Source organism: Cetorhinus maximus, chromosome 29, assembly GCF_964194155.1.
Source record: "Cetorhinus maximus chromosome 29, sCetMax3.hap1.1, whole genome shotgun sequence".
NCBI classification, from domain to species: Eukaryota; Metazoa; Chordata; class Chondrichthyes; order Lamniformes; family Cetorhinidae; genus Cetorhinus; species Cetorhinus maximus.
In genome coordinates, this window is record NC_135907.1 from 24,189,144 (window position 1) to 24,207,177 (window position 18,034).

At 46.2% G+C, this 18,034-nt stretch overlaps 1 protein-coding gene across 1 annotated transcript in view; it reads left to right on the forward strand.

Moving 5' to 3' along the window:
• Positions 1–6,035: 6,035 nt before the first annotated feature.
• Positions 6,036–18,034, forward strand: part of LOC144669523 (uncharacterized) — a 28,931-nt gene continuing 16,932 nt past the window's right edge. The window contains exons 1-3 of the mRNA XM_078531993.1: positions 6,036–6,147; positions 14,205–14,504; positions 14,765–14,980. Of these exons, the coding sequence (XP_078388119.1) occupies positions 6,090–6,147; positions 14,205–14,504; positions 14,765–14,980 (574 nt within the window). The 5' untranslated portion in view covers positions 6,036–6,089. The remainder of the gene's footprint in view (positions 6,148–14,204; positions 14,505–14,764; positions 14,981–18,034) is intronic.

An 18,034-nucleotide genomic window follows, 5' to 3' on the forward strand; every position in this document is an offset into this window, starting at 1 on the left:
AAAATCAGACAGGGTTTCCGTTCCTGATCACCATCCAGAGACACCCCCTAATCACAATCGTGATCTCTCCCCGCAACCGACTGTCATCCAGTGACCCCCTCCATCGCTGTCCAGTGACCCCCTCCATCGCTGTCCAGTGACCCCCTCCATCGCTGTCCAGTGACCCCCTCCCCCGACAATCATTATCCAGTGACTCCCCAGATCACTGTCCACTGACTCTGGTGTACAATGACCCCTAGCTCAATGGCTAGTGATTACCCCTGATCACTGTCCAGTGACCTCCAACCCTCACTGATCACTTGACCCCCGAACACTGTATTGTGATCCCCTTGCTCATTGTCCAGTGACCCTCCTGATCACTGTCCAATGACCCCCCTGCCCAGTGAGCCCCCTGATCACTGCCCAGTGACCTAACCAATCACTGTCCAGTGACTCCCTGCCCTGATCACTGCCCAGTGACCTAACCAATCACTGTCCAGTGAACCTGTCCAGTGATTGGCTTGCTCACTGTCCAGTGAACCTCATGATCGCTGTCCAATGAGCCCCTGATCACTGTCCAGTGACCCCCCTCCGCGATCACTGTCCAGTGACCCCCCCCCCCCGATCACTGTCCAGTAAACCCCCCACCCACCGATCACTGTCCAGTGGCCCCATGTGCACCAGATGAGGAAGATGAAAGAAAGATTGCAAGTCCCTGGGATGGTTCCTGAATCCACAGTGTCTGACTCAGCGGTGAGACTGAGGATACACTGAGAAAGAGCTAGGACCCAAATCACTCAGTTAGGAGAGTTCCCACCTCTCCCCTCCCCTCTATCCCTCCCCCTCCAAAAGGGCAAACCACACAGAATCAATCCTGCCTAAATAACCCTTTGGAATCCATCACATGAGCAACAACATGATTCCTGAGATGCTCCTCATCCCCCTATTTGTGTCTCTATGTTACACCCCATGGCTCAGTGTCGTTTTGTCTGAATTGTCCGCACAGGAGTGCATGGTCGAAGCAAATAACCCCCCAGCCCTCCTGTGCTAGGGGCAGTTTCATATCTATCAAAGCCCAATGCCCCCACCATCCACATCATAAAGCATCCTGATCTCAATCTATGCAGAAAGCAGGCAGACGACAATCAGACCATTCACCTGTCTCTCACCCTCGGCCCGATAGTGCCAGCCATGGCTCACTGGGCACCACTCTCATCACTGAGGCAGAAGAGCAGAGGTTCAAATCTCATTCCAGAGATTTGTGCAGATAATCCAGATGACACACAGTGTAGTACTGAGGGAATGCTGCACTGTCGGAGGGTCAGTACTGAGGGAGTGCTGCACTGTCAGAGGGTCAGTACTGAGGGAGTGCTGCACTGTCAGAGGGTCAGTACTGAGGGAGTGCTGCACTGTCAGAGGGTCAGTACTGAGGGAATGCTGCACTGTCAGAGGGTCAGTACTGAGGGAATGCTGCACTGTCAGAGGGTCAGTACTGAGGGAATGCTGCACTGTCGGAGGGTCAGTACTGAGGGAGTGCTGCACTGTCAGAGGGTCAGACCTAAGGGAGTGCTTCACTGTCGGAGAGTCAGTATTGAGGGAGTGATGCACCGTCAGAGGTTTAGTATTATGACAGTGTTACACTGTCAGAGGGTCAGTACTGAGGGTGTGCTGCACTGTCCCCTCGAGCCCGCTCCACCATTCAATAAGTCTATGGCTGATCTGTTTGCGTTTCGAATTCCACATTCCCACATATCCCCAATAATCTTTGATTCCCTTACCTAACAAGAATCTTTCTTTTACCTTAAAAATATTCAATGACTCCACATCCACCACCTTCTGAGGCAGAGAATTCCAAAGTAGATCAATTGTAAAAAAATCTCCTAATTTCTGTCCTAAAATGGTGACCCCTAATTTTAAAACAGTGCCCACTAGTTCTGGACTCACCTACAAGAGGAAACATCCTTTTAACGTCCACCTTATCATGGCCATTCAGGATCTTATATACTTCAATCAAATCACCCCTCACTCTTCTAAACTCCAGTGGAAACAACCCCAGTCTGTCCAACCTTTCCTCATAAAACAACCCACTCAGTCCAGGTAAGCCTCCTCTGAACCGCCTCCAATGCATTTATATCCTTCCTTAAATAAGGAGACCAAAACTGCACACAGTATTCGAGATCTGATCTCACCAATGCCCTGTATAACTGAAGCATAAAATCCTTACTTTTATGTTCAGTCCCTCTCATAATAAAGGACAGCATTCCATTTGCCTTCTTAATTACTTGCTGTACCTGCATATTAACTTTTTGTGACTCATGCACCAGAACACCTAGATCCCTCTGCACCTCAGAATTCTGCAGCCGTTCTCTGTTTAAGTAATACTCTGCTTTCTTATTCTTCCTGTCAAAGTTTACATTTTTCCACATTATACTCCATCCGCCATATTTTTGCCCACTCAATCAACTTATCTATATATGTCTGCAAACTCCTTATGTCTTTCCTACCTATCTTTGTGTCGCCTGCAAAGTTAGCTACCATGCTTTCGCTTCCTTTATCTAAGTCATTGATGCAAATTGTAAAAAGTTGAGGCCCCAACACAGTCCCTTGTGGATCTCCATTCGTCACATCCTGCCAATCAGACAAAGACCCATTTATGCATACTCTCTGTTTTCTGCCAACCAGCCAATCTTCTATCCAGGCTAATATGTTACCCCATACACCATGAGCCTTTATTTTCCGCAATAACCTTTGATGTGGCACCTTATCAAATACCTTCTGGAAATCCAAGTGCAGAACGTCTCCAGGCTCCCCTTGATCAAAGCACATGTTAATCCTTCAAAGAACTCCAATAAATTGCTTAATCAAGATTCCCTTTCACAAAATCATGCTGACATTTCCCAATTACCTTGAGTTTTTCTAAATGCCCAGCTATAACCTCTTTAATGATCAATTCTAACACCTTCCCCATGATAGACGCAAGACTGGCCTATAATTTCTTGCTTTCTGCCTCCCTCCCTTCTTGAATAGAGGGGTTATATTTGCTACTTTCCAGTCTGATGGAACCTTTCCAGAATCTAGGGAATTTTGAAAAATTAACCCCAACGCATCTGCTACCTCATTAGCCACCTCTTTTAAGATCCTAGGATGAAGTCCACCAGAACCCGGAGACTTGTCAGCCCACAGCTCCTTCAGGTTGCTCAGTAAGGCTTCCCCAGTGATTGTAATTTCACCAAGTTCCCCTCTCCCTTCCACCTCCTGATTTACAGATATTACTGGAATGTTTTTTGTATCCTCTATAGTGAAGACAGAAGCAAAATATTTGTTCACTTCATCCACCATTTCCTTATTATCTACTTGTAACTCCGCTTTCTCACTCTTTAGAGGACCAACAGTCACTTTACTTATTTATCCTGTTTAAATACCTGTATAAACGCTTGCTATCCATTTTTACATTTCTAGCTAGCTTCCTCTCATACTCTAATTTCTTTCTCCTGATTAACCTTTTAGTCATTCTCTGCTGTCCTTTATATTCTGACTAATCATCTGACTGGCCACTTATCTTAGCGCAGTTATACGCTTTTTTCTTAAGTTTGATGCTTTCCTTAACTTCTTCAGTTAACCACGGATGGATGGTAGGAATATACTTATTCTGAGTATTCTGAAATATCCCCTTAAATATCTGCCACTGCTTCTCTATTGATCTATCCCTTAGCCTAGTTTCCCAGTTCACTTCAGCTAGCCCAGCTTTCATGCCCACATAGTTGCCCTTACTTAAGTTTAAAATATTAGTCTTATGCTCACTCTGCTCCCTTTCAAACTGGATGTAAAATTTTATCATATTGTGGTCACTGCCACAAATCACCCATGATTATTGCTGTCCCTTTATCACAAATGCCAAATATTTCTTCTTGTATATGTATTCTTGCTGTGTATACTTTGTCCTACATTGTGGTTACTATTAGGGGGCCTGTAGACCACTCCCATTAGTGACTTCTTTCCCCTACAATTCCTCATCTCCACCCCAACCGATTCTACATCCTGATCTCCTGAACCAAGGTCATCTAACTATTGCACATGCCATCCTTGATTAAGAGTGCCACCTCTCCACCTTTACCTAGCTTCCTATTCTTCTTGAAGGTCATACACCCCTCAATAGTCTGGACCCAATCCTTGTTATCCTGCCGCTACGTCTCCGTAATGGCTATCAGATCATATTTATTTACTTCAATGTGCACTTTTAAATTGTTTACTTTGTTATGAATGAAATGCACATTCAGATACTGAACCTTTAGCTTTGTCTAAAAGCAAAGAACTGTGGATGCTGGAAATCCAAAACAAAAACAAAAACAAAACTACCTGGAAAAACTCAGCAGGTCTGGCAGCATTGGTGGAGAGGAGCACAGTTGACGTTTCGAGTCCGTATGACTCTTCAGAAACTCTGTTCCTCTCCACCACTGCTGCCAGACCTGCTGAGTTTTTCCAGATATTTTTGCTTTAGCTTTGTCTTTTTGTTACCTTTGTAACATTTAGTCTTGATTCTTGATGCATTCTTAGGTTTTTTTCTCTCTGTCCCTTCCTGCCATTCTCTACCCCTCATTTTCCATATTACTATTTTCCTCTCTTATTTTGTCTCTACTCTTTGATATACCGCATCTTGCCACATTTGATCCCTTGCCCCCACTATTTTGTTTAGCTTAAAATCTTCTCTACTTCCCTAGTTATGTGGTTCTCAAGAACACTGGTCCCAGCACGGTTCAGGTGTAGACTGTCCCAAAGGTACAGCCGCACTGTCGGAGAGGCAGTACTCAAGGAGTTAAAAACAAAAAACTGCGGATGCTGGAAATCCAAAACAAAAACAGAATTACCTGGAAAAACTCAGCAGGTCTGGCAGCATCGGCAGAGAAGAAAAGAGTTGATGTTTCGAGTCCTCATGAAGGGTCATGAGGACTCAAAACGTCAACACAGAACTCAAGGAGTGCTGCGCTGTGGAAAATCAATATTGAGGGAGTGTTGCACTGTTAGAGGGTCAGTGCTGAGGGAGTGCTGCACTGTGGAGAGTCAGTACTGAGGGAGCAATGCGCTGTCGGAGGGTCAGTAATGAGGGAGTGCTGCACTGTCAGAGGATCAGTACTGAGGGAGCAATGCGCTGTTGGAGGGTCAGTACTAAGTGAGTGCTGCACTGTGGGAGGGTCAAGACTGAGAGAGTGCTGCACTTTCAGGTGAGATGTTAAGTACAGGTTCTATCTACCTATTTGGTTGGATGTAAAAAATCGCACTGTGCTCCTTCTGAAAAGAGGTTTCTCTGGTGCCCTGGGACCAATATTTATCCCTCAACCAACATCACAAAACAAATGATCTGGTCATTATCACATTGCTGTTTGTGGGAGCTTGCTGTGCACAAATTGTGGGTGCTTGCTTGGCTGCTGTGTTTCCTACATTACAACAGTGACTATACCTCAAAAATGATTTTATTAGCTGCCAAGGGCTTTGGGAGCTGCTTAAGTTGTGAAGGTGCTTTAGAAAGGGAAGTTTCTCTTTCACCCTGTGCCAGCTCTCTCCTCACTACGTTACTGGGAATATCAGGCTGGACTATGAACGGGAATCGCTGTGCTACACAGAAGCTGGGTAGTTAAGGTCAGGTAAATGAAACCTGTGTGTGAACCCAGCCCCTGGGGTTCAGGGGTTTGATACAATATGAACGTGTTTGGTGCTGTTTAGAATGAATGAGGTGAGGTGTCTGAAATTTAAACTGTGGAAACTGTCACAAACTCCAAAAACAACACAATTATTCTGCTGGTCCACTTTCCTCTTTAGTTTCCTCGTCACCACTTGCTCCTTGAATGCTGGTGGTCAGGCAGTTTCTCGAGAGGCCGTAATTACCAGCTGGAGTTTGGGGTTTTTTTGGAATTCCTGTTGCTGTGGCGAACCACAATCCTTCCGCTTGCCGGATAAACTGGGCCACAGGCAGCACATGACCTGTCCAGTGTCTATGCGTATCTTTAACCGGGGAGAGTATAAATGGAGGGGACTCTGCCCTGGCCCTCAGAACCTGCAGCACTGCCCATCTCTGAGTGACCAAGGCCAGAGACAGAGAAAAGAAGTAGAGAACCATGAGGGTCCTCCTTTTCCTCGCCCTGCTGGGGCTCTTGGCTGTGTGCCACTGCAGACGTGAGTACCCTTAATTCAAACTGAATTCTCTTCCAGTCCAGGAGCCCGTTGGCCATAACTGAGTGATTGTCGCAGTGCCCATTGAGGAGCGAGCTCCTGTCTGGGTGTGGTGCGACTGGATATTGTTGGGAGGCGTGATGGACCATCGCTTTTGTTTTGGGGCAAAATCCAGCTGTGCAGTTTGCAATGGTGCATTAACAAAACCAGCGAGAAAGGGGCGAGAAATTGGCCCTTTAAGAGCTGTGGCCTGGCCGTTTGCATTGTTAACTGTGGGACATTGGCCGCGTTTTCATGAGATTGTTACATATTAACGCAGGCATGAATCCCAATAGCAGGGGAAGATGTTGAGGATAGCGCTCCAAATATCAGAAACAGTCATGGCTAGATTTTCAATCGTTAAATCCATTAGCTATTCCAATGGCCACATGGCCGGATTTTCCTTTGGTGCTGGGAGAGAGTGAGACCATTGAGAGGAACCTGAGGATGGGGAAAATTCACATTGTACCTTAGAAAACTCAAGATCATTCATAAAATGATTGAATGGTTGCAAATGGAGACTGGCAAACGCAGTGAGTGAGAGTTATATGCAGTGGGAGCTGAGCTGGGTTACTGTTTCTGTTATCACTGCCTGAGGTACTCTGGGTGGCATTTTACACCTCCCACCAGGGTATTTGTAGGCAGGGGGCTTATAAGATAGGACAGGTGGCTGCCCACTGCCTTCCCACCCACCCACCGAGCTGTGCCCCATAACACGGTGGGTGGGTAAGGCATCAGCCCACCCACCCGCCCGCCCAACCTTAGGCCTTTTGATGCCCTTAAGTTGCCAATTAATGGCCAGTTAAGAGCCAATTTCTGCCTCCGCCACCATAATACGGTGGGCAGGGGAAGTGTTCAGCCCGTTACATTCCCAACTCAGGGTAAAAGGGAGGAAGGAAGAGGGGTTCCGCCTTTGGGGGTGTCACCTGTGCCCATTGGGGCCACTCCCCCCAAGATAGCACCACCCCCTTTATGCCTCCTCCCTGCAGACATCTTGGGCCTGGCCACACCCCCGAACACATCCCCTCACTAAAGTCCCTGATCCCTCCCCTACCAAAAACCCCAGACTCACCTTAAAACTCGGCACCCATGATCATCTTCTGGGAACTCCCTGGTTGAACTCAGCTGCTGCCCAATCAAACTGGTCAGTAACTCTCGAGAGTGGGACTTCCTGTCCCTGAGGGTGGAAGGCTCACTCTCACGCATTTAGACCGTGCCTGATATATTATCACTACAGGGCAGCCCTGTTTAAAATTGGCCTTTTGCTACCTGCTCCCGCTCTTGCCCCCACCCAGAAGGAAGAAAAGTCGGTCAGCAGCTCATGGACTTTAAAAAGGGGTGAGCAATAAGCATCACCCCTACTCCTACCCCCCCCAATCCCCCCCCCAACAGTAAAATTTACCCCTCTATGTCTGAGAAACAGCTCTCAGGTCTCACTCTGTGAGCCCAACTTGTTTCCCTTGTCCTTACAACCCCAGACTCACACTATCACCTCAGTTCACTACTCTTCACAAAAGTTAACAATATTCCCCCAGCTTTGTTCTATTCTGAAGGCACTGACTCTAACTGAGATGTGGATTCTCCCCCAGTGGCTGTCTATATGTCAGAGTGCAGACAGTGAGCTCAACTCCAGGGAGGTGAAGGCATCGTGATATTGTCACTGGACTAGTGATCCAGAGACCCAGGGTAATGCTCTGCGGACATGGGTTCAAATCCTACCAGGACAGATAGTGAATTCAATTTAAAAAATCTGATCACAAAACTATTGCTGTAAAAAAACATCTGGTTCACTAATGAAATCTGCTGTCCTTACCTGGTCTGGCCTACATGTGGCTCCAGACCCACAGCAATGTGGTTGACTCAGAGGGCAGTTAGGGATGGGCAATAAATGCTGGCTTAACCAGCAATGCCTACATCCCATGAACCAATAAAAAAAAATGAACTGTAGAAAGCATCACAGCCAATCTTGTCCTTACCCAAACTTAGCACTGTCAGGCTTTCCAGCAGGTTGTTGGATAGAGATCAGGAGAGAGGGAATGAATGGAGATCAGGTGAAGGAGGAGAGAAGCTGTTCACCCCCTTGCTCTGTGTGGCTTAATAAAACATTGCAAAATGCATTTATGAATTGAGCCTTCAGGCATTAAATAATTAATATAATGAGCGAGTCTTTGCTTAACCAGTAAAGAGCTTTGAATGTTTTATATTTTTAGTGAGCTGGGAGCAAGTTGTGAAACTTTCTCTTCAATTCCTTTTTGTCACATTGAGATGTTGGAAACTCGGCACGAACGTTTCTCGCTCCTCCCTATCTTTGTAACCTCCTCGCAACCAACAAACCTCCAACAACTCGGCCTTCCTCCAACTCTGACCTCCCCCACTCCCTTCACACACCATTGGCAGCCGTTCCTTCAGCTGCCTGGGCCTTAGGCCCTGGAATTCTCTCACTAAAACCCTTCACATCTCTCTGCTCCTTTAAGACGCTCTGTAAAACCCAGCGCTTTGACCAGGTTTTTGCTGACACGTCCTAACGTCTGTTTCTTTGACTTTGTACTGAGTTTTGTCTGATTCATTCCTGTGGTTGATGCAAGTTGTTGTTGTTGCTGATTTAAGAGGTAGGCTGTAGTTATCTGGTGGCTGGTGTTGTTTTCGGATTCTGGATACAATCAAGAGAAATCTGACCCGCCTGGGGTCTGCAGTCTGCTCTCCTTTCCCCCAGGTGAACACTGTAAACTTGCCCCTTCAAACAGCCCAGCTAAGAACTGGCCCCCAGTGCCTGACTCTTCAGTTGCAGGAGTCCGGCACTCAGCTGTCGTTCAGTCAATAGCTCTCTACCCTCTCAGTCAGAAGGTTTAGGGCCTCAAGTCCCATTCCAGAGACGAGAACACAAAATCCAGGATGGCCCTCCGGAGGGAGTGTTGCACTGTCAGAGAGTCAGTACTGAGGGAGGGCTGCACTGTCAGAGGGTCAGTACTGAGGGAGTGCTGCACTGTCAGAGGGTCAGTACTGAGGGAGTGCTGCACTGTCAGAGGGTCAGTACTGAGGGAGTGCTGCACTGTCAGAGGGTCAGTACTGAGGGAGTGCTGCACTATCAGAGGGTCAGTACTGAGGGAGTGCTACACTGTCGGAGGGTCAGTACTGAGGGAGTGCTGCACTGTCAGAGGGTCAGTACTGAGGGAGTGCTGCACTGTCAGAGGGTCAGTACTGAGGGAGTGCTGCACTGTCAGAGGGTCAGTACTGGGGGAGCACTGCACTGTCAGAGGGTCAGTACTGTGGGAGTGCTGCACAGTTGGAGGGTCAGTACTGTGGGAGTGCTGCACTGTGAGAGGGTCAGTACTGAGTGAGTGCTGCACTGTCGGAGGGTCAGTACTGTGGGAGTGCTGCACTGTTGGAGGGTCAGCACTGTGGAAGTGCTGCACTGTGAGAGGGTCAGTACTGAGTGAGTGCTGCACTGTCGGAGGGTCAGTACTGAGGGAGTGCTGCACTGTCGGAGGGTCAGCATTGTGGGAGTGCTGCACTGTCGGAGGGTCAGCACTGTGGGAGTACTGCACTGTCGGAGGGTCAGCACTGTGGGAGTGCTGCACTGTCGGAGGGTCAGTACTGAGGGAGTATTTGGTCATTATCACGTTGCTGTTTGTGGGATCTTGCTGTGCACAAATTGTCTGCAGTGTTTCCTATATTGCAACAGTGACTACACTTCAAAAATACCTCATTAGCTGTACAGCACTTCGGACTGTCCTCAGGTTGTCAAAGACACTATAGATATGCAAATCTTTCTTTTCCCTTTAACAACCTGATTTATGAGAAAAGTTTTAAACTAACTGAGCAACAGCTGCCACATGTACCCTGCAGCCATGATCAGTCTGATGGCGACGACCGATTTCCACAGTCCTTGGCCTGATCCGGGTTTAACAATCTCATTGAAGCCTTCAGGAGCTCCCCGAGACCCTGATTAACAGCGACACATAGAATCTGCAGTATAGAAACAGACCATTTGGCCCATCTAGCCCATATTGGTGTTTACCCTCCACACAACCAGTCCGCTGATCTCACCTTCTCACTCTGCCTCCTTATTCCCCTTTCCCTCAACTGCTTCTCTAATCTGAAATGTGCTTCAATCATTATTTCCTGTCGCACATCCCACAGCTTCACAACCCCCTGTGAAAAGAGGTTTTGCCTACTTTCCTCCATCTGCCTCAACGCTCAACCTCTCCCTTTATTCAAAGCCCTTCAATCAGGTTTTGTTCATTCGCTTTTCTTTATTCTGTCTCATCCCTTCCGAATTTTAAACATCTCTGTCACATCACCCCTCACAACAGCCCAGGTTTTTGAATCCTTTTTTTCCATTTTGCATTTTCTCAAACTGGGCAGCACCTTTCCGAGCATATCCCACTTTCACTGTTGACACGACATCCTTCATATCATGTGGAGTCAAAAACTGCCCACAAAACCCCAACTGTGGTCTTACTGAGGTTTTAACCACACAAATGTACACAAGCACACACAAATACAGACAAAGACACACACAAATACAGACATACACCCACACACGCATAAACAAACACACACAAACAGATACACGCCCTGCTTGAGTGGCTCAGTTTATAAACTTCACAGGATGCGACCAAGATGCTTCCTTTTTTTTTAAAAAAGATGGAAGTTCCATGAACCTGATCCAGAGACACAGGGAAAGGGTCGGAAACCGACCACAGGTTTCTGCTTGTTACTATGTTTAAAAGGACATGCATAGAGATGTCTGAACTGAACTAGGTTGTATTTTCCAAAAGGACCACAGTTGGTCCAATTCTAAGCTCTTTACAATTCCAGTCCACTTTTGGGATTGACCATTTTATACAACTTTGAGTTCAGGGTGGCAGGTTGTGCATAGAGTCATAGAGTTATAGAGTTAGAGAGTCATAGAGTCATAGAGGTCTACAGCACAGAAAAGGACCCTTCGGCCCATCGAGTCTGCACCGGTCAAACAAGTACCTAACTATTCTAATCCCATTTTCCAGCACTAGGCCCATAGCCTTGTATGCCATGGCATCACAAATGCACATCCAAATACTTCTTAAATGTTATGAGGGTTTCTGCCTCTACCACCCTTTCAGGCAGTGAGTTCCAGATTCCCACCACCCTCTGGGTGAAATATTTCTTCCTCACATCCTCTCTAAACCTCCTGCCCCTTACCTTAAATCTATGCCTCCTGGTTATTGATCCCTCCACCAAGGGGAAAAGTTGCTTCCTGTCTACCCTATCTATGCGCCTCATAATTTTATACACCTCAGTCATGACCCCCTCAATCTCCTCTGCTCCAGGGAAAATAACCCCAGTCTATCCAATCTCTCCTCATAACTAAAACTCTCCAGTCCAGGCAATATCCTGGTAAATCTCCTCTGCACTCTCTCTAGCGCAATCACATCCTTCCTATAATGCGGATTCCAGAACTGCACGCAATACTCTAGCTGTGGCCTAACCAGCGTTTTATACAGTTCCAGCATAACCTCCCTGCTCTTATATTCTATGCCTCGGCTAATAAAGGCAAGTATCCCATATGCCTTCTTAACCACCTTATCTACCTGTCCTGCTACCTTAAGGGACTGGTGGACATGCACACCAAGGTCCCTCTGATCCTCTGATTCCCACCACCCTCTGGTGAAAAATTCTTCCTCACATCCCATCTGAGCCTCCTGCCCCTTACCTTAAATCTATATCCCCTGGTTATTGATCCCTCCGCCAAGGGGAAAAGTTCGTTCCAGGGTACTTTCCAGGGTCCTACCATTCATCATTTATTCCCGTGCCTTGTTTGTCCTGCCCAAGTGCATCACCTCACACTTATCTGGATTAAATTCCATTTGCAACTGATCAGCCCGTCTATATCCTCCTGTAATTTAAAGCTATCCTCCTCACTATTTACCACCCCACCAATTTTCGTGTCATCCACGAATTTACTGATCAATCCTCCTACATTCAAGTCTAAATCGTTTATATATACCACAAACAGCAAGGGATCCAACACCGATCCCTGTGGAACCCCACTGGACACAGGCATCCAGTCACAAAAACACCCCTCGACCATCACCCTCTGCTTCCTGCCACTCAGCCAATTCTGGATCCAATTTGCCAAATTGCCTTGCAGTACCTGAGTGAATGAAGACCTCTAATAGCAGTTAACATAGAAACAGGAAGAGGCCATTTGCCCCCTCAAGCCTGTTCCAATTTCAATTAGACCATGATTTATCTGTATGTCAACTCCATTTACACCCCCCACACCCCTTTAGCTCCAAATCCTTCGACACCTCAAACTAACAAAAACCTATCAATTTCAGCCTTGGAAGCTCCACTCATCCTCTCCAGTGTCCACAGTTTTATTGGGGAGAGAGTTTTGGATTTCCACTAATCTTTGTGTGTGAACCACTTTCTGATTTCACTCCTAAATGGCCTGACTCTAACTTCAGTTTTATGCCCCCTGGTTTTTAATTTCTTTACAAGAGGAACTGGCTTCTCTCTATTGGCTCTACTGAATCATTTAATCATTTTCACTACCTCGATCAGGTCATCTCTCAACCTTCTAAGCTGAAAGGTTTCAAGACCCAACCTGTCCTCATAATTCAACCACGATAACTGACAAATAAATATTAGTTCCCTCCTCACTGCTGCACTTGTCCTATTCTAGAAAAAGCCCGTCCCCTAACACAGTCTACAAAAGACATGTGCGGTAAGAACATAAGAAATAGGAGAAGGAGTAGACCACTCAGCCCCTCGAACCTACTCCACCATTCAGTAAGATCATGGCTAATCTCCTACCTCAACTGCACTTTCCCGCCTGACTCCCATTTTCCTTAATTCCTTTAGTATCCAAAATCCCATCTAATATTCTCAATGACTGAATATTCAAAGCCCTCTGGGGTGGAGAATTCCAATGATTAACAAACCTCTGAGTGAAGAAATTCCTTCTCATAGTTCTAAAAGACTGATTTCCTATCTCAAAACTACTCTTAGTTCTAGACTCAATAGCCAAGGGTAACTCCTTTGAGTAGCTAACCTATCAGGCCATCTAAGAATTTTGTATATTTCAGTGAGATCACCTTTCATTCTTCTAAAGTCCAGGGAATATTCTGAGCAATCTTTCCTCACAGGATAGCTCTCTCATCCCAGCAATCAATCTAGTGAATCTTCGTTGCATCCCCTCTAAGTCTCCTTCAAGGGGAGGCCAAAACTGTATGCAGTACTCCAGCTATGGACTCACCAAAGCCCTGTACAATTGCAGCAAATCTTTTTCACTCGTATACACCAATCCATTGCAAAAAGACTAACATATCATTTGATTTCTTAATTGCTTGCTGTACCTGCATGTTAACTTCCTGTGATTTGTGTATAATTGTGTACAAAATCTCGTGAAACTTGTAAATGCAATACAGTTCCCGACAGATGTGAAGAAACGTGTTTTACTGCTTTTAAAGAAAAGCCGTTTATAAATGTCTTTCCCACATGTAAGAGGCCTCACTCATTCTCCCCAGGACATTCTTGGACAGTCCATTTGGATAATGGCCTAAGTCCCAGAAAGCTCATCCTGCCCGGGTCAGCCCAGGTCTCGGTCCCTCACTCACGGTGGCTTGGATTGGCCAGAATCTTTCTCAGGCCTTCAGCCATTCAATAGGTTTCATGCAAAGCGCCTCAGTTGGAGGGATCTGAAGCCAGAAAGTGGATTGGATAGTGTGAGGTATCTTAAATTAATACAAAGGTAAAACAAAACATAGGCATGTGTGTACATGCGTATTGAATTCTCGAGATTATAGGGAGCAGGATTCGAACACTCCAGACAATCAATAGCCAGTACCAATCAAAAACAAGTTGCAGATCATGCTGCTCATTGATTGGTTGAGATAATGCTCAGCTTGTAACATTGTAATGTTAGTATTCTAACCATTCTCTGATTCTAGTGAGGGACAGGGTTGCAGAATGCTACTTGTACATTGGCATGTCAGGCTCTCACTGCACTAACTTGTACCTCTCTTTGGTTTCAGATATTGGACATGCTGTGGCTCGCCGGAGTGCCGATAGTGACAGTAATGAGTGGAATAGAAATGGTGGTGACAGTGATGACAGTGACGAGTATGGCAAGAGATACAGCAATGGGTATGGTAATGGGCATTGGAATGGTTACAACACTGGTTACAGCAATGGTTATGACAATGGGCATGGTAATGGGCAAGACAATGGACATGACTACACGTACAACAATGGTTACGGCAATGGAGACGGCAATGGGAATGGCAATGGGAACACTGACGACAGCAGCGACAGTGGTGATAGTGACAGCAATGGTGAGTGCACACAATTACTTTTCTCAAAGTTTATTTGGAATCAGTTAGTGGATGTTAGCATTGCTGAGATATGACTCCACATTGATTGTGTAAGCAGTGCCCTGCCCAATATGGTGCTGAGCTTTAAGAGACCAATCAGCTCCTAGCTTAAGGGTGATGGCAGGGCAATGTATACCAAACATGTGCAATGAAATCACAAAATACTGTGCTGGCTGCTTTAAATAACCTTCAATTTCAATTTCAAAATCCGTCTGTTTCAGAATCCAACGGGAATGGGAATGGAGCTGGGAATGGGAACAACATTGGAGTTGGGAATGGAGACTGGAACGGATATGGGAACGGTGATGGGAATGGACATGGAAATGGCTATGATAACGGCAAAGGGAATGGAGATGCCAATGGATACTTGAATGGTCATGAGAATGAAATTGGGCAAGGCAACGGGAATGGCAATGGGAATGGAGACGGGAATGGAGGTATGTGTTTTTTTGTTTCCTTTACTGTAGCTTTCACAACCTAGGCCAGAACGATACTGATTGAAGCAGAAAAGCAACAACCCTGAGGTAGCCAGAACTCTGTTAGAGGTCAATTCTCAAAGCATTTGCAGGAGTTTTTGTTGTTACAAACGGAGATGTCACCTGGCCAATAATCCAATGTAAGTAGTTGAGCAATGGAGGCTGGTGCCATGGAGAAGGGGGAGAGGCCTGATCTCTGAAAGCTCCAAGTTATTGGAAGTTGGGTCAGAGGATGAGACATTAACTAGAGTACAGGTTGAAAGATTCAGAGAAAAAAACAAGATGGGAAGATTCTCACTGCTCTTAATTCCCACCAAATTCAGGGAAATGTTCAGAAAAGGGCTTGTGGTTTTGACATGGAGAAATCTCCAGGAATGGGGAGGGGGGAGGGTGGGCATGAAGTTTGGCTCTGTTGGAGTTGGATTTACAGAAGCAGAGCATCAGGGAGCATCATCTGCAGCCAGATGACCCCTCAGTCACCTTTATAAAGGGGCATCAGAACAAATCTCATCACAGAAATCTTCACTCTGTAAATAGTCTACCTTTGATGCCATCATCTAACCTCCTTCTCTCCCTTTTCAAATAACACCACATTCCTCAATCCAATCCCCACCAGCTCTGACCTGTGTTTGGTAGGACTCAGCATCCTCTCTTGTGAGCCACAAAACTCCAGCAATAACAAGCACCATTTTAAGATAATTGGGAAAGGATCAGGAATGGAGATGAGAAGTAATTGTTTCTGTTGCGATCTGGAAGGTGCTGCCTGAAGGGGCGGTGGAAGCAGATTCAATAATAACTTCCTGAAGGGAATCGGATAAATACATGAAAACTATACATAGCTTTAGAGAAAGCACAGAGAAATGGGATGAATTGGATCGCTCTTCCATAGAGCTGGCACAGGCACAACGGACTGAATGGCCTCCCTCTGCTGTGAATGATTCTACAATACTAAATCAGTGCATATAAATTTGGATATAATGAAGCCCAATGTGAACATAACCTACCCTTCCTTCACATTGTGGGTTCCCAGGGGTGAGCTACACACGCACCTCACTCACCCATACAAGTGCTTCTGTAAGGTGCAACTCAAAGGCCAGAATCGCAAGAGGTGATTGGCTGGTTGGCAGACAGGAAACAAAGAATAGGAATAAACGGGTCTTTTTCCGAAGGGCAGGCAGTGACTAGTGGGGTACCGCAAGGGTCGGTGCTGGGACCCCAGTTATTCACAATATATATTAATGATTTAGATGAGGGAACTAAATGTAATATCTCCAAATTTGCAGATGACACAAAGCTGGGTGGGAGGGTGAGCTGTGAGGAGGATGCAGAGATGCTTCAGTGTGATTTGGACAAGCTGAGTGAGTGGGCAAATGCATGGCAGATGCAGTATAATGTGGATAAATGTGAGGTTATCCATTTTGGTAGCAAAAATAGGAAGGCAGATTATTATCTGAATGGCTATATATTGAGAGAGGGGAATGTGCAACGAGACCTGGGTGTCCTCGTACACCAGTCGCTGAAGGTAAGCATGCAGGTGCAGCAGGTGGTAAAGAAGGCAAATGGCATGTTGGCCTTCATAGCCAGAGGATTCTAGTACAGGAACAGGGATGTCTTGCTGCAATTGTACAGGGCCTTGGTGAGGCCACACCTGGAATATTGTGTGCAGTTTTGGTCTCCTTATCTGAGGAAGGATGTTCTTGCTATAGAGGGAGTGCAGCAAAGGTTTGCCCAACTGATTCCTGGGATGGCGGGACTGACATATGAGGAGAGATTGAGTTGATTAGGATTATATTCGCTGGAGTTCAGAAGAATGAGGGGGGGGATCTCATAGAAACCTATAAAATTCTAACAGGACTAGACAGGGTAGATGCAGGAAGGATGTTCCCGATGGTGGGGGAGTCCAGAACCAGGGGTCACAGTCTGAGGATATGGGGTAGACCATTTAGGACTGAGATGAGAAATTTCTTCACCCAGAGAGTGGTGAGCCTGTGGAATTCGTTACCAGAAAGTAGTTGAGACCAAAACATTGTATGTTTTCAAGAAGGAGTTAGGTAGAGCTCTTGGGGTGAAAGGGATCAAAGGATATGGGGAGAAAGCGGGAACAGGCTATTGAGTTGGATGATCAGCCATGATCATAATGAATGGCGGAGCAGGCTCGAAGGGCTGAATGGCCTACTCCTGCTCCTAGTTTCTATGTTTCTATATGCTCTGATGTACAAAAGGGTCATTGTAATTTAAGGTGGGATCGCCCTTTAACGAAATTCTTCTGCCAGGCATTCCACTGGCAAGAAGCTAGAGTTAAATGGAGAGCAGAGAGATGAGGTGTGTGGGTAGGGGAGGGTGGGTCTGAGGCTGTGAAAGTGGAGGACTGGGTTTCAGGGTTTTTCATATCAAGAATTGCTGTAAGGGGAGCTGGGGAGCTGTAGTAAACATTTTTGAGTTGGTGGCCTTTCACCAGAGTGTGTAAGGAGTGTTCATTGTAGAAGTGATAATTGAAGAGGGGAATAATTTGTTGGTGCCCAGGGAAGGTAAGGAAGCAAACAAGGAATTCATCACTGTGGTCACCCTACTCAGGGTGTTGAACTTGTTGCAACAACAATTTGCATTTATAAAGCACCCTTAACATAGTAAAACATCCCAAGGCGTTTCACCAGAGTGATTATCAAACCTAAATTTTTGACACTAAGCCCCATAAGGAGGCATTAGGACAAGTGACCAAAAGCTTGATCAAAGAGGTAGCTGGAGAATGAGGCTGGAAGGTTTTAGGAAGGAATTTGAGAGGCTGGGGCCTGAGCAGCTGAAGGCACAGCCATTATGGTGGACTGATGGAAATCGGGGATACTCAAGAGGTCAGAGTTGGAGGAGAACATGGATCTCGGAGGGTTGTGTGGCTGGAGGAGATGACAGGGATTGGGAGGGATTTGAAAGCTGGATTACATCCTTGGGTGTGAGGGTGGTGGCAGTCAGTGCTTGTGTCACCTCTCTTCAGCTCACTGCCATGGACATCCCGGAGTC